Source organism: Pinus tabuliformis, chromosome 6 (assembly GCF_031772625.1).
Source record: "Pinus tabuliformis cultivar Carrire ecotype Pingquan chromosome 6, CPIR1, whole genome shotgun sequence".
In the NCBI taxonomy this organism is placed as follows: domain Eukaryota; kingdom Viridiplantae; phylum Streptophyta; class Pinopsida; order Pinales; family Pinaceae; genus Pinus; species Pinus tabuliformis.
The window spans coordinates 120,177,692-120,202,472 of NC_142292.1; the positions used below are offsets into that span (position 1 = coordinate 120,177,692).

General features: G+C 38.8%; 1 protein-coding gene across 1 annotated transcript in view; it reads right to left on the reverse strand.

Annotated features, from left to right (window-relative positions):
* Positions 1-24,781, reverse strand: part of LOC149257633 (pyruvate kinase 1, cytosolic-like) — a 231,430-nt gene that overhangs the window by 124,510 nt on the left and 82,139 nt on the right. The window contains exons 2-4 of the mRNA XM_089381434.1: positions 13,701-13,797; positions 13,413-13,510; positions 12,492-12,647 (exon numbers count right to left, since the gene is read on the reverse strand). Of these exons, the coding sequence (XP_089237560.1) occupies positions 12,492-12,647; positions 13,413-13,510; positions 13,701-13,797 (351 nt within the window). The remainder of the gene's footprint in view (positions 1-12,491; positions 12,648-13,412; positions 13,511-13,700; positions 13,798-24,781) is intronic.

Sequence of the window (24,781 nt, forward strand, 5' to 3'; positions counted from 1 at the left end):
GATTCATCTTTGCGACTTCTTCTCTTAGTTATAGTTGAATGCAACCTCATTGTACATAAATTGGCACCTTTCAACCCCCCTCAACCTTTATAGAACAAGAGTATCTCCGCCTTCCTAGGGCTCTCTTAGCACAAGAGCAATTACATCTTCTCTTGCACTTCATGTCTCATGAAACTCATCTGAGTTTCCTTAAATACTTTTCTTTGGGTCACTTAGGAAACCTTCTAAATCTAGGGTTTTCATGTATTTCACCCTTAGAATAAATTATTATTTCTTTCTTGGTCCTAAACCCCTTACTTGGGTCCAAAACCCCATTTCAGGTAAATCACCCAACAAACAACTTATTTATGGGTTGTCGTCTCTCGGAAATACCTTCCAAGCTACCCAAAATCTAACATAAGTTTCTTGGAGTTAGGTGTGTTAGGGTGTTGAAATTTCTAAATGTGACACATTAGAAATCCCTACTACATCTTTTGCTTTAAATTCTCCTACTTGTTTATTACATTAACAAGTTATTTATAAATATAAACACTGAAAATAAACACAGATGCAGCCTTAACTCATATACAGATCAGCAACTGAAATCACTGAGACAAACACACAAGGGACACCGTTATTTTTGGACAATTGTCCCCAGAAAAACCCAATGTGGGAAAACCGGTGCAGCAGTTCTGAGGGTTTTATTATTAAGCAAATTCTTGAGTACAACTAGGGTGCCAGAAATGGCTCACCCAACAGAGATTGTCACAGCAGTAATACCTCTTCTCAGAGACAAATATTCAGCTTCCCAGCTCTAGTCAGACCCATGAAAATCAGTCTGGTGCTTCCTCTTGGCTCTGCGTCAACCCTGCTAGCTTCAACGCAACTCCTAAAGCCTCTGCGTCAGCCTCCTAGCTCTCTGTGTCGTCTCTTGGCCCTTCTGCATCACCCATGCAGGCCTCTCTGCCTCTGCGCAATCCCCAGTTGGCTCTGTGTAGCTCCTCCTACCTCTTCATAGCTCTAACAACCTCTGCATTAGCCTCTTCGGTCTCTGCGCTGCCCCTCTGGCACTATCCTTGCCTCTCTACTATGTACTCACTGCCCCTCACTGCAACAGATCACTTGTTCGAATTTCTCAGCAAACCCCACTCCAGAAATCGAACTGACTGATCTCACTTGGTGTATCTCCAACTGACCCTCAAGCCTCCTCTTATACTTTTCCTGCTGAGTCTTCAACGGCTAAGATTAGATTTGGCTTGATCCTCATCATTTAGAACCTTCTCACCCAATTTTATATTAATACCCATTAATATTTTAATTTTCCTAAGTTTAGACTTAGGAACCCCATTAAAAATATTAATTATTTTAATATCTCTCCAACCGAGTGGAATTTCCCAGAACGATCTCATCTTACGTGCCTTAGCTTCTCCACCAATTTTCATGGTTAGAGCACATTCGATGCTACCACAAATCAACATAGGGCAGTTGCCAATCTTACCCATGTTGGGAAATAGTTAGAGTTTCTTACGAGGCAGCAAAAGAAGCCTACTTTGGAGTTGCAGAGCAGTCCTCTTCAACAGTGGTATAGTACATAGACAAAGTTTGCAGTACCATGAATCCACATTTGCATAGTGGGGAGGTGATTTGGTATGAGGAAGAAGGAGCCAACTCTTTCCAGTTGCTTTTATAGGTTGACTAGGATCATGAGATAGAACTCTAATATATAAGCACTGCAGTTGAAATCAGAGTAGTGCAACATCAGCATGGTGAGAATATTCCTTGTGTTGGCATTTATACACAAGGTCTTTTTCAGGGTGTGTTGATAAATAAGATGATGGAAGACACATTCCGTGGAAGGTTATGGACTCTAAAAATAATATCAATCTTGTTAATACTTCCTATTTTAGAAGTTTATTTCAGTTGGTATTGAGAGAGATTATGAGTTGGTATCCCACTAAGTTAGTGATGCTTGGAAAGATACTTCTAGCTAAAGGTATAGTGCAGCAGGAGCCCTCTTATATTTGGTATGACAGATCCCAAATGGGAAACGGGATCCAAGTGGATCATGTCATCATGTGGCATAGCTTGAAGGGATGTCAAGAATTCATTTGATGCAGCAATGATTTCTCAAATTCAGTCAAGGTGAGATATCACCTGCAGTAGGATCATATAGATCTTTTGACAGAATGGTGGGGCGCATTATTGAGTTTATGGAGAGCATGGATGACATTGTTACAGGTATTTTATCTGGGAGACCAGCAGCGTGCAGAGATTGGGTATTCCACTTGGGGATGGAGCATTCAAATAATAGGTTTGCCTCTAAGTCGAGGGTTGGACACCTCCAGGATGATGGGTATACAATAGAGGACGACATCATCTGCTAGTCCCTAAGTCCACATTCAAGGGCAAGACAGTGAGAATGGTCCATGCTTCACTAATGGTAGTGCATCTTGGAGATTGCCACATTTATAATCAGGTCAAAGAGAGGTTCTATAGGAAGGGCTTCGAAGGTGTTATATCAAGTGATGAGATGGAATGTATGACTTGTCAAAAGGGCAAATTGAGGCATGGTTGTTTGGCAGACTTATTGCAGAACTTGCTTAATCTAGATTTGGAATTGGTGAGTGTATCTGTGGACCTTATAATAGGCCTACCAAGGTTGCAAGGTTGTGATTACATTGATAGAGTATTTGACTGGGTGACCAAGTTCGCACGTCCTTTCATGATTCCATCAGAGTATAGGTAAGCCCGAGGGGTAGGATTGTTTGGCAATGAAGTGTGCAAACCCCATGGGATGTCTAGGTATACTCTCAGCGACCAGGATAGTTGGATCTCCAGTGTGCATTGGCAAGATCTTTTCAGGTGGGATGGCATTGGTATGACACAGTGTCAGGCATGGTATGGTGAGGATGCTCTCCATTTGGTGGATTGGGTTCCAAGGGAGCAAATGATTAGCACAACAATGACACCCCCACTGGCACATGAGGAGATATGCCCTTCAGATTTACTAGGAAGGATTCTAAGGGATGGTTCACACTATAGTGGATCCACTTGTGGCCGGATGATACAGTGGTATATTTGGGACCCAGGTATCAAAGGATTTATTGATGGTTGGATAGTATAGTGGTATGGAGTGACATAGTGGTACATTTGGGACCTGGGTATTGATATGCAGGTTATGGCATTGCTTGAGGACAAGCAATCTTGAGGGAGGACTGTCATGTCCCCTTCAAAATGATTATTACAGGGGAAATGATTGATTTAATTAGATTAAAATGTGGCTATGAGAACAAGGAAGACTTTATAAAGTCACATTATTATGTATTTACATGCCCACAGAATTGGCACGCATGGAATACTTACCCATGGTATTGGGATGGCCAAAAATTATAAAAGGGAGCTCAAGATCATTCTTTAGGTGGGGTGGATGGATGATTTTCCTTATTTGATTTTGAGCCCTTGTGGTTTAAGGAAGGGGTAAAACCTTATCCGTAAGGAAAACTGGAAAATTGGTTTCAAAGTTGAAACTTGAAACTATACACCCTAACCAATCTAAGAAGAATCACTATGGATTCTTCATTGGAGCATATTGATTGGCAAGATAGGTTTGCCAGAATGTTGAGGTTTTAATTTTGTCAAGAGATTTCATTTGTTTTGCAGGGCATATTTTATTCATGAGGAGATCTCCATTTTGTATGCAGTGCCAAAGCTGATTTGAAAAAAAGAATATTATAGTGAGGGCCATGGTTTTCATTAATCCATGAGACAAGTTCATTAGAGCAAACGGTTTTATCTTTGAGATTAATTATAAAAATGAGGGATTCATAAATTGTGAGTACAGCATCATTAGTGCAAGGAAGGCCAAGCCTATTAATTTCTGGGCATTAAATCTGTCATATGATAGAGGCTAAGGTGCCATATTTTGAAGGAGGTAGCGCTGGTTATCTTGGAGATCAATTTACTAAAAGGGTAACTTCTGTAATGCAAGGAAAATCACTCCTGGATAGCAGATTTCTCTCTGTGAGCAGACTTACTAAATAGCAGCATTCTCTGTATTAAAATTACAGCCACCTTGTGCCATAGCCACGACAAGACAAATATATGTTTAAGCAGCCCAAAATTCACATAATCCACCAGGCCGAGTTGCTTTGTTTGCTGGGCAGTGGAATGGTTTATCATTGGCAACAGGGTAATAAAAAGACTTCAAGGAATTGGAGGCAGAATACCTCAGCTCTGAGGGCCAAATCTTCTTGTGCAGAGACAGCAATCAAACTCAGTAATCCCTATTTTCTACAGGCAAACATTCTCAGGTTTCCATGATATTTTGTAACCAGATTTGACATGAGAATCTTTCCTTCAGTTTTTAATAAATAAGTGGTGAGTTGCACATGCTTAATATGCTGTGCATATGATGCTGAGGTTTTCTATTTAACTTGCATGCAAAATATTTGTCAAAATAGTGCTGCCCTTTTATCTATAGGCAAACTGTTTGAATAATCTGTTTGTCAAAATGGCTGTTAATAAACTGTTTGATGAATTGTTTCAATGAGTTAATGGACCATGTAGTGGTTGGATGTATGATAAGTGTTTGACAGAAGGCTTCAATGAGCATTTTGATTATTGCAAAAGTTTAATTTGGCACATTTAGGAATTATTATAGTGGCTGATTGGGCAATCCCAAGGGGTATTAATTATTGTCCATTGTTGCTGCTGTTTTATCATATTTCATAACATCCCTGAGGTTGAAAATTCAGAGTGTTAAAATCCAGGTAACCTCTAGCACAGAGGTGAAATTACTGAAGTTGCATTAATTGCCCTAGATCAGGAGATTTCCACAAAGAGAAACCTTGAAACGGTCCCTAAACTGTACTTTTGAAAAACCTAAAAACATTGTCTTTCTTAGCCATATTTTACGAGGATCAATTTGAGAGATAGCAGCATAAATTATTGTTTGGATTCAACTACGAGGGTCGAAATTCAAAATAAAGAATCACCGGTAAGAATGGTATAAGTGTTCAAGTTAATGGCATAGGTACCACTCAAGTTAATAACGGGGTCCTTGATAATGTCTTAAATCTGGATAATATGAGAGGAAACCTCTTCTTGTTTATAAATGTGCATGAAGGAGTTATAAACTTCAGTTCATGTCAGTACAAATATTGGTGATAACTATAAGACAATTGCTCCAAGGAAAGCTGATCATAATGCAGGTTTATGTAAGTTCCTTGTTTCCTCTTAATCCAAGTCTCATTCATATTATGCTTTTGGGGCTCAGACTGAAAATAATAGTTGGTTGTGTCATGCCAGATTGTGACACATGAATTATGGAAAATTACAGTGAATGTACAGGTTAAATACTGTAAAAGGTTTGCCTACTATATCAACCACTAAAGGTGTATGTGAAGGATGTGCATTAGGAAAGAACCACATGGAGAAAATCAATATAGGGAAAGCCTGGAGCATAGAGCTCTCACTGCAGCAGGTCCATAGTGATATTTTTGGCCCAATCAATAATCCTACAATTAAAGGATCCAAATACTTGCTAAACTGGACATCATCCTCTCTCTCTCTCTCTCTCTCTCTCAGCTCTGAGATGTCAAGTCTTCAAGCCTCAGACTCACTCCTTGTATCACTGAACCTATGATACTGTGTGTGTATATATAATCTATGATACTGTCTGTGTATATATAACCTATGACACTCTGTGTGTGTGTGTGTATACACAGTATCATAGGTGCACCTAGAATACTTATCTAGTGATTAGCTTAGATTAGCTTAGGTAGACCTAGTGATTAGCTTAGCTAAATACTTATCTAGGCTGCACCATTTCTTTTGATTTCTTTATCATGCTCTCAGCATTTCCTAGGAGTTGTATTTGCACTCTACATTCCATTCATAATGGATGTATTTTCTAGTCCCATTGACCTAGCTTTGTGGCCATTTGTTGGAAATTAATAAAATTATCTTATCTTATTGAATTGATGATTGGACAAGAAAGCTATGGTCTATTTCTTTAAAAAATAAAACTGAAATATTTGAGATGTTTAAAGAGTTTAATGCTTTGGTTGAGAATGAAAGTGAAAAGAGGGTAATATGTTTGAGTAAATAATGGAGGTGAATATACTAGGAACAAAATTGAGAAATTATGGTGCTAAATATGGAATAAAATTTGAAAGAATTGTTCCAAAGACAATGGCAAAATGAGGTCACTGAAAGAATGAATAGAGCTTTGTCAGAAATGGTAAGGTCCATGTCGCATTCAAAGGGCTTAAAATATAATTTTTGGCGCAATTGCATGTGCTACACACGTTTTAAGTAGGGCTTCCACTAGAGCATAAGGGATGTAAAGCCACAGGAAAAATTAAGTTGTCAAAAGCCTACACCTACATAATTCAGAGCAATCGGTAGTTTTTGTTGGGCATAGTTATGTGCTACACATGTTTTGAGTAGGGCTTCCACTAGAGCATGAGGGATGTAAACCACAGGAAAAATTAAGTTGTCAAAAGCCTACACCTACATATTTGAGAGCAATTGGTAGTGTTTGTTCATGGGAAAAGAGTTAAATCTTGAACCTAAGAGAGAAATGCATCATTGTTGGTTCTAGTGAGAAGTGCAAAACCACCAGGTTGTAAGATCCAGATATCAATGATGTGTTTGAATCAAGGGACATGAGGTTTGATGAAGATTCATGTCCTTATAACTTTCATATCTCTGTAAATACTCCTTCAGTTGAGTTGACTGAATTTGTATATGATGATGATTTGCTTGCTTCTAATGGTAATGATGGCATGGATTCTAATAATTCTACATAACCTAATTCAAATTCTAGTCATGAATTAGTTGATCATCCCTCTTCTAGATGAGGATGTCGATATTTCTTCTTCTACTTCTAGTAATGAATTAGTTGATTAGTGCTCTTCTATAAAAGGATGTGGATAATTCATCTTCAAATGATGACAGCCTCATGTTGATACATCTAATGTTGGCACTAATGACACAAATAACAGCAATAATTTGTCCAAATGAGTTGCAGAGACTGTTGAGGCTAAAGATGATGGAGGTAGTCCTTATAAACCAGAAGAACCAAATGGAAAAGGAATCATAATCCCATCGCTAAGGTAATAGCTGCAAAAGATCCAACGAATTATCAAGAGGCTCAAGGTAAAGAAGAATAGGAAAACACTATGAAAGAAAAGTATAATGCGTTACTTAAAAATAGAACTTTGAAGTTGGTGCAACTTCCAACATGTAAAAATATGATTGGTTGCAGAAGGAAGTCAAAAACTAAATATAATTCTAAAAAGCCAGTTGATAACATAAAGCAAGACTAGTTGCTAAAGGTTTCTCACAAAATGAAGGCATTGATTATGAAGAGATGCTCACTCCAGTTCCAAACATGAACACCATAGAAATATTATTTTCCTTGGCAAGAAGTTTAAAATGACAAATTTATCAAATGGATGTAAAAATGCAATCTTGTATGGTGATATTCATGAGTAAATATATGCAGCTACCACCTAATTTTGTTGATGAAAAGAATCCTAAATATGTTTGCAAGTGGATAAATCTCTATATGGTTTGAAACAGAGACCTAGAGTGTGGAATGATAAAGTTGAGGATTGGTGTGAAAAAATGTAGATCAGATCCAAACCATTATTTAATGAGGGAAAAGAATAAAATATTAGTTATGATTTTTTATGCAGATGATTTGGAGATAATTTGAAGAAAACATTGTTGAAGAATGTAACTATTGTCGGTCTTCATAATTGTATTTGAGTCATGAAAAAGAAAAACTATTTATAAAAGAAATTTTTATTAAGGCATGGGTTTCATGCTTGGGTCAATGGTCAATAGGTCAAAGCACTCATTGAGTGCTCTAGGATTCTTTTGTTGAGTCAAAATCAAAGTTATTATGTAAGAGACCCTTCTTAGGGCTCATTGTGTCAAAGAAAGAACAATTGTTTTATTGTCAAAATTAAGTCTTATTCCTCCATCAAGTCGACCTCATGATCAGACTCGTCCACTTTGCAAAGACCATATATATAGAGCATTCGACCTTGTGAAGTGACACCGAATTTTTCATCATCTTTGATCTGCAATTTCAACAGAAAGAGGAGTTCGATATAGAAGGATGTTTCTTATGATTACAGGACCGAAATTTCTTATGATTACAGGACCGAAAGTTTCTTATGATTACAGGATCAAAGCTTGTCAAAAGAATTGCAAGACCAAAGTTATTTATGGTTGCAGGAGCCGAAGGTACAAGAGAATAAAGAGGGTCGAGTATCCTAAAGAATTATTTGATGTAGACTTATGAAGAAATGAATGAGCAGATGGTTTACTTCTTGAAAGGCTGACTTGATGGATGGAGGATGTTCTTAGTCTAAGTCAAAAGGGTCTTGGTCATCTCAACTTGATATTACTAGTAGAAGAGTTTGACTGGGTTTTGCCCCTTGTTGGGGGTTTTGCCCTGGCTGAGTGCCTACATCTTGTGTTCCTTTTCTTGTGTTCCTAATCTTCATTTGTTTTGGCATTTGTCTTGACGATGGAAAGAATAATAATATAATGAAAAGAACTAAAAGACATCACAAGAACTTGTCAAGTTAAGGAAAATTATTTAAAGAACCCTAATCTAAATGATGCCCTAGATTTCTCAACAAACATTTGATATGACTGATCTTGGTCTACCTCATAATTTTATTGGGATATATATTGGGTGACTTAATGATGGCATTTTTCAATCTCTATCAAAACATGCTCTTGATGTACTTCAGAAAATTAGAATGAGTTATTGTAAAAGTGCTCCTCTTCTTTATAATCTCGTGTGAAGTTGTCAATAGTTTTTCATTCCAAAGAAGTTGATTCTACTGTGTATGGACAGCTTATTGGAAGTCTGTTTTAACTTTTATTTGATTCATTTTAGGCCAAATATATGCTTTGTAGTTGATTTAGTTGCTAGATATATGCAGAATCCAAAGGAAAGCCATTGGAAGGTGACTAAGATAATTTTGCAATATATCAAAGGGGCAGTGGGATTCAATATTCATACGGAGGGGAAATTTTGTTTCTTGGTTATACATAGCAGATTTGGGTCGTGATCCTAATGATAAAATGTTTACCGCAGGTTATATGTCTCCACTGGGTACAGTTCCAATTAATTGGTCAAGTACAAAGCAAAATGTGACCTCTCCATCTTCTTGTGAGTCTAAATATAGAAAAGCAAAAGATGCTAGGAAGGAAGCAGTGTGGATCGGGAATCTCTTATATGAGCTCTGGACTTGTTCAAAGGATGGCTACAAAAATCAGATGTGACCACGACGATGCAACTCACTTGGCAAAAAATCCAATTTTTAATATGAAGAATCAAGACTAAACATGTAGAGCTAGAAATTCAATACCTCGGAATCTTGTGGAGGATAGCATTGTTAAAAGTGTGTTTTGTACAAGTCAAAAACAAGCAGCAGATAACTTCACCGAATGTTTGATAGAGGCAGAGTTAATGAAGTTAAGATATATGATAATTTAACGCCACCTTCCTTGTCTTCTTCTTGATACTTCTTGATGTATATTTACTGTTCCCTGGTTAATATTAAGGGGAGGTGTTAGGATTTGAAATATCGCCTAGTGGCAACTTAGATGATGCAATTTTGTATGCAAGCCTTAACGGCACCTTTGGGGAGTTGTTTGAGCAATTATTACCCATAGTGGTCATGTCATATGGCCTCATGGGAGTTTTATTGAAAGTTAGCTATGTTGGCCTGGAATGCTTTATTGTATTTTCGGGTAGACCCATCGGGTTTATTAATATTTTAGTGGATGCCTCTAAAAAGCTAATGAGAATGAGTAGAGGACTTATATCACTCCTTTGTACACATATATGGAGAAATAAATGAGAATATTATCATGTACAATTGCTATTTTCGAGCTTAGTGATAAATCTTAGAGAACGAGATCCACCTTTGAATCTGTTGTATAAGTTTTGCTTTTGTTTCCTTTGCTAAATTATCATTTATGCTTGTAGAGTGAAGACTCAATTATGATGATCTTTTGTTCATCATTTTTGCACTGATCATGTAATGATGTGTATAATAATAGCCCCAAGGGTTAGCTCAATTGGTTGAACCATCTGCCCAAGGCATTTTGCCGACGACGAGCGCTTAGCTCATAGGTCCAAACCCAGTTTAGTCCCTCAATAGTGGCTGGTCGTTGAGCCACTCTGCATCCAGACATTTGTAACGTCCTAGGGTAATTTTTTCCCTTAGGGTTCTAATTTTGTCTAGGGATTTTCCAAATAAATCAGAAAAGATTATACAACAATAGTACACATTCATTCATCCATTTAACAGTAAACATCACTGAATAGCATAAAGATTTCCAACAGCACTATGATTCTTCAGCAACCCAAATAGTTAGGGATGACTGCCCACAGAACAGTAGATCTACAAAAATCCACCAATACACTTTGTTAGGGCTATTACACCCTAACCGTATCAATCACTTCAACACTAACAATATAGTTGCAATTTACAAATTAACCCTAGCACTGTAAATCAATACAATCTTCAATCAGCAACTGGTCCCCTACAAATTTCAATCAACTTACAGCACAGTTAAGAACTCTGCTATAATACTGATGCCCTACTGATCTGACCTGCTGTTCAATGCAGACCTAGTCTCCCAGTCGTTCACTGCCCGGATCAGTGTGGCAGTTTTCCCAAACCTTCTCCGCCGTTACATAACTCTCCTTGCAGTTGGAGTTCACCCTATTGCTTGTCATGTGGACCAAACCTCGCGTGAAATGGCTCTTACTGCACCCACTTGTTGACTGGAAGTGAAACAAACCCTTTTTTTCCTCTGGTTTGGATGCCACAGGGAGTAGTTCGGGATCGGGACCCATTTACATTCTTTCTCTCATACATGAATCATGTCAAAACTACTGCGGGATGCCCTAACTCACCTGTTCTTCAGTCACCAGAACACCTAACAAGCCTGCTCTTCAATAGCAGAGAATGGCTCAGGTTAGTGTGTAAATGGATAAGGAAAATGAGGGGGGCACAGATCTGACTCAGGGTTTCTATAGCCTTCGCTCTTCCTGAGGTAATCAACCCCAGATTTTGCCCTAGCCAAGCCACAGAATAATCTGACCTGCTCAGAACTTAGAAGTAGTTGTCCGTAACCCTAGAAGAGGGCCGCTGACCTCAGGGGGCACAAGCGGACCCCAGATTTGCCTTTTATGCCTTTAATCAGTCTCCAGGCAATTACAGGACTACAAACCATTCTATAATTTGTGCCCTAGAAACCTCTGTTGCCACTGGTACTCCAAAATCGTACTCCAAATTCTTAGCACTGATCTCACAGTGACTTGGGAAGAGTTTCCCGTGTTGCTACATGCCCTTAATGCACCTGGTTAACACAGGAAATAATTTACTGTGCCCCAGGACCCTTGACATCTGCTCAGATGCAATTTGAGAGGATTCCTTCAAAATAATCATTCGCTGGCTTGAGACAAATATTGCTGTTGAACATAGCCACAGAGACTTCTCCCTTACTAACCAGGACAGAACCGAGTTGCTTCAAGTAGATATGCTTTACCAGAACAGAGAAAAGAAGTGACTAGCTAGGGTGGGATCAACTCCACCGAAACTAGAGAGGGGATTAGCTAGGGTGCGATCACCTCCAACGAAACTAATAAAGAAAGGGTCTTAAAACCCTCAGAGCCTTGGGCTCAAGAAGAACAGAGACAACTCAATCCAATTTGATGATGACAAAATGATTCCAACTCTCCTTTATTTATAGATTTCCTCATGGGGTTTTCTCCTCCTTAATCTAATGTGAGGGGTTCATGTGCAACCCCCAATTTGGGCTTTTTGCCCCAGCTACCCCAAAATTTACCCAATGTTGCCCCAAAATATTGAATAATGGGTTTCCCCCTTTATCAAAGACTATAGCCAACAGGGTTGGATAGGCTATTCCGTCCTCAGGCAATTAATCCATAGGGGACATTGCAATATTCTCGAGAAGATTTTCCTTGGAAAAAAACAATGTGTATAGACGATAACTCTATTAGTCTGTGTGTGTGTGTTCTCATGCATTACTCATGCACACTGACTACAAAACCAACCTACTATTTAGTTATACATGTGACCCCCTATATATTTAGGATTAATTTTTTAATATAAAAATTGCATCTGTACATGATAAATACATACACGTCTGTCTATATATCTCTGATTGTTCCCCCCTACCCTGAAATTTTGAAAGTTCTATTTCCAAAATCCTGAAAGTTCTATTTCCAAAATCCATACCATTTCGAAAGCTTAACCATTTCCCCATCCTAGGTAACATAGAATCAAAAAACTTCTCTAGAGAAACAAAGAGAACATGTTCAAACATAGTTGTAAGAAGCAGCTCAAGATAGAATGATTATCCACTCAATTACAACATTAACAATGAGTTATTGCAGTCTGGCATTTGTATGTCAACAGATATTAAATGGAAAATGAGATACATACCTTGGCTAGCCCAGCATAATTTATTGGCAAGACTTCGGATGATGCTTCTTTGGTCTGATCTGGTGTCAGAGTCACGAATGCATCAATCTCAAGCACAATAGGTTCCTCACTCTTGTTAAAAACTTGCAACTCTGGACCAACTGTATCCAGCATGATCTGTTATGTGTAGTATAGTTAATTTCGTATCTAGGGAGCACTAAGATGCACATTAGAATTGAATAATAACCCATTAACACTAAAAATACATTCAAGATGAAGACAATTCTTACAGTGCTATATAAGAAAACTACTGAACGCATCAATAGATAATGAATATTAGTTCCAATTTAGGCACCAAAGTAATGCTGGGATTTGCGAAACATAACTAGTGAGAAAACATGGAGAAAAGAGAACAAAAAAATCCAAAATCAACAGAAGAATAACAAAAAGCAATTATAGAACAGAAGATATTCTCATTAGATCAACCATAATAAAGTAAAATAAGAAGGAAATGTGTTCCTAGAGACAAGATTAAATCTCTAAATTACTGAATCTAGATAGTATGTAATATAATATCCCTTTGGGAAAAACTTGAATCGATGTAACAGTGAATGAGTAACTTTTATAGCTAAGATAGTACCAACAAACTTGAAGGTCCTGCTAAAAATAGGCTTTGGTTATTCCCTTCTTTGTGATTTCCTTATAAAAAGTAAAACAGTGGCCTCGAAAAATAGAATGACAAGCTTTCTGAAGAAAATAACTTTTAGTTCAACTACATGTTGCACCCTAAAATCCATGGGAGGAAATAAAATTGTCAATATGCATGCATTTATGAATTGTGAGAAACTAGCACATTTTATCAGCCATTACTTCTCTCTATAGGTAATGAAGCAATTGCATTTGTCCTAATGGACAACAGTTAGAAGAACAAAATGAACTTACAGCACAAAGTTTTTTAATTCCTTTCACAGCAATCTTCAGATTTTCAAGAGTTTCTTGGTGATAGTCATTGTCTCCCCCAGAAAAGTCAAAACGAGCAACTGCCAAAGAATGCAAACATTATACGGGTCATGTTTAGCGAGCACATACCAGGCCCCATATAAACAGAGAACTATTCAACTAAACATCTGCTGCAATTCCATCCAATCTCAGAAAGCTACAAAACAATCAGCAACTTGAACATGGTAAAACAGGCACAGATCAAAAAGAACGTTTTGATGGAAAACGCACCAGACATCCCAGCCTTAAGGCACCCCTCAATCTCCTCAACAGATCGTGACTTTGGACCAAGAGTACCAATAATTTTTGTCATTGCAGGAAAGAAATTCTGCAAGATACCAAACGCTGAAGTTATGTTCAATATTAGGATTCAATCAAACATTATCTACAAAATTCTAACAGCTTGCTAATACAATACTAAATTATGCAAGCAAACTTTCTAAAACAAAACTACAATCTCGAAGGGGTAAAGGATAAGTCCCATTCTAGTTTCAGAAGCCAAGCCCAAAACCCAAACAAAGACATTATTGAAGGTTTAGCAACTATATTCTGCACAGATTTTACCTAAGAGCCAAACTCTTCTCAAAGATCAGTCAGGTGAAAATTTCAATTGTGCAAGCAAAAGGACACATGTGGGAGTCAAAGAAGCAGTTATGGCTTGCAGTTATCATTATAGAGTAGACCAAAGAACCAAATATTTGAATAAGAGTTGAGGACCTTGTATATAAGAATGCTTAATAATACTTTCACAGAACAAAATCGATTTTAGGCATGAAGGCACCTCTCCACCTGTGTAAGAACCCTCACAGCTTGCTTCTAGACAGGCTGAACCTGATTCTGGAGTTGAAAGAATTCCAGCTAAGGGCTTCAGAAGCAGGCTCTAGCCAGTTCCCTTTGCAGATCTTACAGTGGTGTTGTTGCCAACCTATATACTCCATGGGATGTCTCTGATAGATGCCAGATGTAGATTCAAGTTTCAACATACTCACTCCTGCTTTAGTAGCCTTTATGTTCCATTGGTTCAATAAACACCTATTGAACTTCAGGCAAAAAATCCATATGTTTACATGTGGAATGGCACCCACAAACCGTGAATGGGTAGTGTTTGGTGGTTGTCAATAGTTTTGAAACTCTGTTTGGACTACAGATAAGCCTCGCAGTTAGGATCTCAACAAAACTACATTGTGATATAATTTGCAACTAGTGCTTCATCATTCGCACTTTGCAGAACTTCCAATAAGTAGAACTGAGTTCTTGCTATTTCTCTGATTCTTACTCCTAGAGACTTCTTTGGACATAGATGCAGCTAAGATTTCATACAATCCACTGTTATTCCCAACAACTTTCAGACAGTTTCTGTGGATCCCTCAATCTTCTCTAGGTGTAGGTATATGGTTATCAGCCTGGCTGATATGTGCAGAGATGGATCAAGGTGAGAAGCTGAGTAGACTACTATAGTGAACATCACACATACTCAACCATGCTCAAGTACACAGAAAATTTGTATTGAAAACTCCTTGCACATGGAAAATGGATTCCTTTCATAAAGAAAGGGCTTTCTCCACAATTGCCACATTACACCTCTAAGGTGACACTAATATTATATGCAAACAACAGATATACCAACATTGTCACCAAACATACTCTACATGGTAAAAGATATACTAAGTTAACTACAAAATATGATGAGGTCATGTTAATATTAGTAAAATATTAAGAACTTTTGAAAGTGCCCATCGTTTCCTCCATGCTTAGCAGAGAGTTGTCCCCAAGTACTGCTTACGGAAACAGCTTTTCAAATGTAAACTGTGAAATCCACTTTAATTGTAAGGGCAAGCATTCTTTATTGCCAATTAGAAATTTTGTGACTTGCTTCTTTTTTATGTATGTCTTGGTGTCAATAAGTGCCCAATCTGTAACTGGAGGTTTCAAGTTTGATATGGCATCCTATGGATGTAAAATTGCTGAAAACCACATTACTTGCAAGTGCAAGAAATGTTTTTAACCAATTAGAAACGTTGTGATTTCCTTCTTCCTTATGATGTAAGTCTTTGTATCAAGAACTCTGGAAAAAAGTCTTGATGTCAAGAAGTGTACAATCTGTAAGTGGAGGTTTAATGGCATCCTATAGATGTAGAATCTGCACCTCCTTTTATAATTGTGGCAGTTTATACATTAAAAGAACTTTTGAAAGTGCCCATTGTTTCCTCCCTGATTAGCAGGGAGTTGTCCCTGAGTTCTGATTAGGGAAACAGCTTTTCAAATGTAGACTGTGAAATCTACTTTAATTGCAAGTGCAAGCATTCTTTATTGCCAATAGAAACATTGTGACTTGCTTCTCTGTGATGTATGTCTTGGTGTCGATAAGTACCCAATCTGTAACTGGAGGTTGGAAGTTTGGAATGGCATCATATGGATGTAAAATCTGCTGAAATCCACATTACTTGCAAGTGCAAGAATTGTTTTTAAATTTTAACCAATTAGAAACGTTGTGATTTGCTTCTTCCTTGTGATGTAAGTCTTAGTGTCAAAAACTCTGGAAAAAGGTCTTGATGTCAAGGAGTGTACAATATTAAGTGGAGGTTTAATGGCATCCCACAGATGTAGAATCTGGACCTTCTTTTATAATTGTGGCAGTTTATAAATTAAATTGTTGACATGGGCTACATTGCCAATACCAAAATAAGCCAATAAATCAAGGTAGAAAGCATCTGGTCTAACAACTTACTAAATAGGATAAGGAACCTCTCTAATATGTTTGAGTTTGTGAGGATCTGATTATAAAGCAGTGTTAGATCCTTTGTTTACCTTGTTGGCCTATATAATTGGCCAGGGAGTTGAAGTATGACTCAGACTTGAAATGAATTTGTGCTAAGTACTCTATAAAAGTGGTCAATTTTTGTTGCTCCTTGCCTGTCTAAATGGAGCAATACTATGTGTCCAACACAAAATTGGTGTTATATCCTTTGTTTACCTTGTTGGCCCATATAATTGGCCCGGGTGTTGAGGTATGTCTCAGACTTGAAATGCGTTTGTGCTAAGTACTCTATAAAGGTGGTCACTTTTTGTTTCTCCTGTCTCTCAACAGATGTGTCTTGAGATCAAATGGAAACAGGAAGCTCCTAAGATGCATGGGTTGAAATCCACAACAAATATCAAATGGTGAATGACCCAAGTGCCATGTTAAATTGTTTAGAGATGTCTGTTCCACTCATGGTTAGACTGATGATAGGTGTGAGAGCATATACAAGGGTCCAATTCACAACATCGTTTTAGCTGTTAGTTTAGGCTGAAATCCACAGCAAATATCAAATGGTTAATGATCCAAGTGCATGGAGTTCCCTGTAGTAGCTATGTAAAATTGTTTGGAGATATTTTTTCCACTCATGGTTAGACTAATGATAAGTGTAGAGAGCATATACAAGGGTCCTGTCACCCACCAAAAGTGGATGACCCCATAGGATAATCTTTTCTCCCATCTCTTCCAGCCAGCCAGCCAACAGCCCCGGACAACCACTAGTAGCTAATAATGATGTGTCATTCGTATCTCTACCATCTGCATCAGTTGTTGGAATTTCTAAGTCTAACACGTTAAAAACCCTTCATGCACTTTACTGATTTATTCCTACCTACTTGTTCTATTAATTAACAAGTTATTTACCATGTAAATACGGGAAATAAATACAAGTACATGCTCAACACATTACAAATCATCAACTGAAGGAAATAGAAACAAGCACACAAGTGACAGCATTGTTTTTGGACTAATGTCCCCGGAAAAAAACCAATGCGGGAAAACCAGTGCAGCTATCTAAGGGTTTGATTTATTAAGCAGTTTCAGAATACAATCTGGGTGCCAAATCCGGCTCACCCGACAGAGAAAAATCTCGGCAGTAGTACCTCTCTACTCGGAAGCATATATTTTGGCTGAAACCCCGAATAAACACTCTGACAGCTCTACAGCTCCAATCTGCCCCACGAAACCCCAGCGTCAGCCTCTAGGGATTGCACCAACCTCTCTGGCCCAGCATTAGCCTAGTGTCACTCTAGCTTGGCCTACGTCAGCCTCTGGAGGCAATGCGTCAGTCCTCTAGCCCTCTATGTCACCCACGCTGGCCCTCTGAGGCACTGCGCAACTCCTAGATGCCTCTGCGTGAGCCCTGGCTGGCTCTACGTGAACCCTTGACTGCTTTTGCGTCCCTCTCTCCGGCTACTGTGTTGATCCTCCCAGTGCTATCTCTGCCTCTCTGCTTCTGTATTCACTGCCCCTCAATTGCAACTCTGATCACTCTCTCAACTTTCTCATCAAACCTAGCCCCAAAAAGTCGAAATCTTGATCTCTTGGTGTGTTCTCCAAGTGACCCTCAAGCCTCCTCTTATACTTTTCTCGTTGACAAATCAACGGCCGAGATTAAGTCCCTAATCAACGGCTAAGATTAGATCTGGCTTGATCCATGACTTTTGGACCATTCTAACACAGTTTTATATTAATTCACATTAATATTTTATTTTCCCTAAGTTTAGACTTAGGGACTCCATTAAAATATTAATTAATTTAATATCTCCCAAACTGTTTAGAATCTGCCCAAACCCTTTCTGGGTATTGGATATCTCATGTGCCTTAGCCTCTCCACCAATTTTTGTGGCTAGACTCTAGAGCACATCCGATGCTACCACAAATCAACATAAACCATATGTTTCCTCGCCCATTTGGCAAGAGCACATGTTGGAAGATGGGCTTCCAATCAAAAGGTACTTCATTCATTTTGCAATCGAGTGCTTATGCATGCTTATGCTTGTTTGCATCTTGGGCATTTGACATGGATTATCAGGTAACCTAAAAGGAAGAGGGGTTTTGACCGTGATCTTATTCCCTCACCTTAAATGGGGGGTTAATCTTGTTGGGCATTGGATAATCCACCGTTCCTCGTGTGTTTCACGACATATGCTTAATTGCCTTTCAAGGATCCGTTAACTCTAGCGATACATCTGTTTACTAACACTTGCGGGTTTTGGTGTAACGACAATTGTGATTCCAACAAGTGGTATCAGAGCTAGGGGGGAGATTGTTGGGTATTGGATAATCCAGCGCTCCTCATGTGTTTCACAACCTGTGCTTAATTGCTTCTCAAGGATTCGTTAACTCTGGCGATGTGTCAGTTTACTAACACCTGCGAGTTTTGGTGTAATGGCAATTGTGATTCCAATAAATCTTCCATCCTAATCCAATGGGACCTCCCCTAATGGCCCAATGGGTATAAGAGGGGCACTACTTGGGAAACCCTGATTGAGATAGCACAGTCCCATCTCTCCCTATTTCATACTTACCATTTTCTACCTTACATTATAAACCCTATATTCGACCTCCCTTCTTTGGGTTCAACTAACCATTGGTTCTCTAGGATTTGGCACCATACATCGTCATACCTGAGTATGGGTCAAACTTGGCTCTAGGAGGTTGATGCAACTAAAAGAACAAGACAAAGTGTATGATGGCCACAAGAAAAAACAAAAGAAGATCAAAATGCAAAAGATGGTCGGGACATTCACATTAGCACATGGACAAAAGCCTAACATGAGCTCTACCTCACTCATTATGGCCATCACCTGATTCCTGAGCACATGTTGCTCTTCATATTATGAGAAGGAACCCTTGCATGTCCCAACCCCTGGTGGGAAATGAGTTGCCTCATCATTAATACAGTAATAACTGTTATACATCATACAAACCAAACTCTAACCCTTCGAGCTATGAGTATAAATACAAAGAAAAATCAAGAAAAAGTAAAAGGCACACAAGAGGGGTGGAAAAACAAAGGCCGAGTTGGTATCTCATGCATCCACAATTGCTCCCTCCCACATCTATAAACTCAAGATGAGGAGCCCATCATAGTTGGTCCCTTTGACCATGGCACTTGGCCATGAAATCTTCGCTCCTATGTTCCATCATTATTCACATGACACCTATTAATTGAAGGGTGGACCAAGGACATGTCACTTCCCCTTGGGGGTTGGAAACACCTAATAGGGTGGTCTATTAGCCACTCCTACCTAGGGAGGTAACACCATTGCAAGTTCAAAGCCTTAATTTTGGAAGGGAAGCCTTATTTGAAGTGTCAAATTGCCCATTTCTTTCAAGTTTGGTTCACTTAGATGCAAAAGCGATTGAATGTACCTAATGATGTAATTGCCAACACTGGATATTCTATGTAATTATCAGGTGGTTCCACAACCATGGCTTGGGCAACTTAACTGGGACCCAAGTCCTTTAGAGGAGCATATTGACACCCACAAGTGGAGTGTTGAGAGCCATGGGACTCCAAGTAGTAACAAAGCATCATACATATCTATGGGCACCTCCAACACCCACAACATTCCAACACTTTGCCCTACATTGATGACTTTTATGGGATGATGCACCAAGACCCAACATGCCCTAATCGGCTTAACACTATTAGAGGGAGGGCAATTGATCCAAGGCCTAGAGCAGGATGGTCTCAAACCTTGAGACATAGGAGGGCTAGCACCACCTTGAAAGTGTTGAAGAATGTAACTAGGTTTGGTCTTCATAATTGTACTTGACGTCAAAATGTAATATATTTGTCAAAAGAAAGCAAAAAGATTTTTATTATTATTAAATTGACTTGTTAAAGCATGGGTTTCATGCTTGGGTCAATTGTCATAGGTCAAGCCTCCATTGTAGGCTTTAGGATTATTTACTTGAGTCAAAAAATCAAAGTTTGTTTGGTCAAAGACTCCTCCATCAAGTCTCCTTCAAGACGACCTCAAAAGAATCATCATCAAGTCGGCCTAACCTTAAAATGGAGACACAACTGCTCAAGCTATCATGTCGGCTTATTTCTCATGGAGACAACTATATATACAAGCATAAGCACTTCGCTCAACTCAAAGATAACAAGTTGGATCTTTTCCAAAATGGTTTCGTATCATTTTCAATGATGGCACAGTCTTAACATTTTCGATGAAGGCATAGTCTTATCATTTCGGTGAAGGCGCAGTCTTAGCACTTCATGAAGGCACAGTATTAACATTTCGATGAAGCCACAATGAAGCTTTAACTTCGCTATATATTTCAAAGCTGGCTTAGGTGCTACCACAGTGACAGGGTCTCGGTACAATAACACAATCTCGGTGCAATCACTGTTGATGTCACATGATAAAGGGTTCGCAACAATCTGGTGCAATCACATGATAAAGGGTTCGATGCCACCATAGTTTGAAGGTTTCGGTGTCATCACAGTAAGGAGGTCTCGGTGCATCACAGTGACAAGAACTCAATGCTAACACAGTGACATGGATTTTTGGAATGCAAACACAGTGAAAGGAAGAACAAACAAGGATGACTTGATGGAGGTAGTCTTGAGTCTAGGTTGTAAGGGTCTTAGTCGTCTCATCTTAAATCTACTGAAGGAATAATTTTGACTGGGTTTTCCCCTGGCAGCATGCCTACATCTTGTGTTCTCTTCTATTTGTTGCTTGGCATTAGTCTTGATGATAAGAAAGATAATTCTAAAAGAACAAATAATAATAATGAAAAACATCACAAGATAATGTCATATTAAGAGAAATCATTTAACTACCACACTTTGTATTTCTCGACATGGCATATGAGCTATGGTCATGGTCAAAGGCAGTTTGAAGAAGGGTAGTTCTGGGCTAATGGAACTAAGATTACAGTGAACATATTAAAGACACCAAGAAGGAGGAGGTTCGGATGTCTCAATGAAAACAGTGGAATCATTCCAGAGAATGAGCTTGTAGAATTTCGGTGAATACACAGTACATCAAAGGAGTAACTTCACTATAAATTGCAGAAAGATTCTTGGCATATAAGTGTGGACTGATAGTGAAAACAAGAGACAGAATTTCGGTTTATTATAGTGAAGAAAACTCAAACCATGAACTGAGTCATCACAAGACCAAAGGTTTGTGTATGGATAATCATTGCTTGGGCTATATCTACAACACCATACTACAATGCCATTACTAAAGGACTGGGTTACTATCTCTATAATGATGAAGACAGGGATGACACTACAAGTATATAAATATAACTTTGTCATAAGTTATCGAATAGAACCAAAGTATGAAGCATTTGTCTAAACTGTGTCATCACATCTAAAGTCTGTCCTATGGAAAATGAAACTCAAGCCTTGAGGATCTGAATTGATAAGTCTAAGCACAAGGAAACAGCCCAAGGAAATCAAGTAAGTATTAAGATGCACTTGCAACAAGTTTAATGAAATCAGAGGTATGTAATTCACAAGGTATGTATGTTCATAAGTGTTTAAATTTCTATTATCTCTAATGGTTCATATAATCCTTATTTATAACTAGGACTAGGATAAAGAGTGTACTCTTTAGATAACATATTAAAACGTTAATCCTCTTCCTCTAGGATTTACAAGTAATCTAGGATTCCAAGCAAAAATCCTTGATTAAAAGAAGGAAGAACTTTTCATAGGATTCCATCCTTCACGATTATGTAGGAGATCTAACTTGAGAAATTGAATCATGTTCTTGGTATCACATGTTGTGCTTGTTAGTATGTAATACAGGTATAAAAGATGATGGCTTAATACAAAGAGAACACTTCAAGGAATCCTTACAAGGTTTGCCAAGGAACATCTCCAGATATGTCTTAAACTATACACCTTACAAGATTCTCTTAAAAGTATGATCATCTTATTTTTTTTATATTTGCATTATATCACTAACATCGTTATGTCTAGTTGTCTCGAATCATAAAGATTCTTGTTTAGGGTGATTCATCATTTGATAAATCTACCCTCCCTATATCCTTGATTGTTCTTATAGAACCCTAGACAAGTTCTCTAGAAAACCCCAACCTAAGGGTATGTTCACAATGAATGAAACCCTAATCTACTTAGGTTTATTAATGGAGTCTAAAGAAACTACTATTATGTTTGTTATACTGATGATGTCATGTTTGGGGTTTCGGTATGATCATGAAAAATGATGTTGATTGAAATCCCAAACCTTTGAAGTTCTGGTGAAGTAGGGTTTGCTATGTTATGAATTGAAACCTTAGATCCTTAGGGTTTGGTTGGGTCTATAAGCAAAACCCTTGTTATGTATTTAAAGTCCTAGGAATGAAAAACTAGGTATGTGTTACAATTGGCAACTAAGGCCAAACTCCATGTGGGTCATCTTATTTATGGCAGCTGATATTTTTCTTGGACTCCTCTCGTCTAGAGGTGTAGGATTGATCTAAAGATCATCCAATTCCGATAAGTATTCATGAAGATATGAATTTATTTGTGTTATGGGACAATTCGTCAAGGTCGGCCAGCAACCAAATAACCCCCACATGTGCTCAACGTTTTAGTATAAAAGGAGATGACTTGAGAGTCATTTCACACACACTTCACTCTTGATTTCTCTCCACTTGCTTTGGATTTTAGTGGAAGAGAAATCTAGGAGAGGAAGCCCTAGACGCAGGAGGAAAGGAGGTTGCCCTAGCCGCAGTAAGGAAGACAAGCCAGCGAGGGTTTGAAGGGACGTTGGAGGTCAGCTTTAGGTGACCGAGTGTTGGAAGGAGGGTTTATCCACGCTGCTAGGAGAAGCCTTCTATAGGTTGTCTAAGGCAAACTTATACATTGTTTAGAGGAGGTCTCTACAAGCCCTAGCCGCAATCCAACAAGTGCCACAAGCTGGTGTTCTAACATGCCCTAAACGCAGTCAAGGAGGAGGCCAATACAAGCCCTAACCGCAAATAGAAAGGGTCAAGGAACAGTGTGGAAGGTCTGCTACAGGAGGCCGAGTTTGGTGACTGTCTTAAGGCTGAAATCTAGGGCCAAGAGGGCAGGCTGCTAGGCCGAGTAGAGGAGAAGCTAAACGCTAGAATTTGAGTGACTGTTTGGGCACGTTGAGGAGGCTGAAAGCTACAGCAAGCTAGGCCGCAGGCCATAGCAAGTTGTTGGAGTTATTCCAGGGTTGCGTTGAGGTGGACAGACCCTTAAGAGGATAACGTGGCATGGGAGGAGCCTCTTCAAGGTTGGCCGTAGCACTAGAGGGCTAGTCTCGTTGTGTGTTGGGTTAAGGGCAGTGGCACATGCCCTAACTAGAAGTATAGACATAACAATGCTAACAGTGGGACAACAACAAATGGTGCTTGGTGGAGCATGGTAAATGGGACAGCAAGGACATGGTGCTTCGAGGAGCATGGTAAATGGGACAGCAAGGACATGGTGCTTCGTGGAGCATGGTAATTGGGACAACAAGGACATGTTGCTTGGTGGAGCATGGTACATGGGACAGCAAACAATCATGGTGCAGCAATGAGATGTGACAACAATGTGATAAGGTGCAGCATGATGTGGAATGCTGCTGCATAATAATGGGCATCATAATGAAGTGAAGTGTAGCATGTTGTGTGCAGCACTTGCAAAGAGCAGTACAATGATATTAAAGGCTACAATGAGATGCAACATGATGGGCACCGTGAGTTATAGGATGAGACAACACTGGTACGCACAACAAGATGATAAGGTACAACGAGATGTTGCAGTACCGGAAGGTGCAACATAAGGTGCAGCAGTATGATGTGTGCAGCATGGTAATGAGGTCCAACATAGTGATGATAGGTGCATCGTGGTGCAGCATAGTGAGGTGCAGGATGATGACGAGGTGCAACACTATGATGGGTGATGGAGTCACCATGGAGAATCAGTTGAAGCAACATGTCTTCAATTGAGTTCAGCGACCTCATGTATCATCTTCTTAGAGATGAGCTATGCTCTTATTTAGATAAATCAAAATGTTGACTTCTATTGTATATGTACTATCTCTCTCTCTGTTGAACTATTGAAGAACATATAAGAAGAATTGATCAAGGGTTTCTCCACATTGGGGTTTGTCCCTGGCTAGCGCCACATCTTGTTTCCTCTTGTCTTGGCTTGTTTTCTGCGATTTACGTTTATGTTTTATCTGCAATTTACTATTATGCTGATGTGATTACTAATCTGGAAAAGATATTGAGCTAACTGTGAAAATTGAAATAAACTGCTTTAAGCATAGAACATACCTAAACTTAACAGTTCATTTGGTTGAAACGCTAGCCTGGTCTAGGTCGGTATATGTCTAATGTATTAATATTGCCTGACATATGATGTGCTTATGATACGTTGATGAACTCCTAGATATATGTGTTGACATACGTGTTAATAGTCATGAGTCCTAGGGTTTGGAAACAAGCCCTAGTCAAAGTTTGATGGTCTAGGATTATGTTGCTTGGAAAACCTAAGGGTTTTGCAGTTATACCCTAGTAA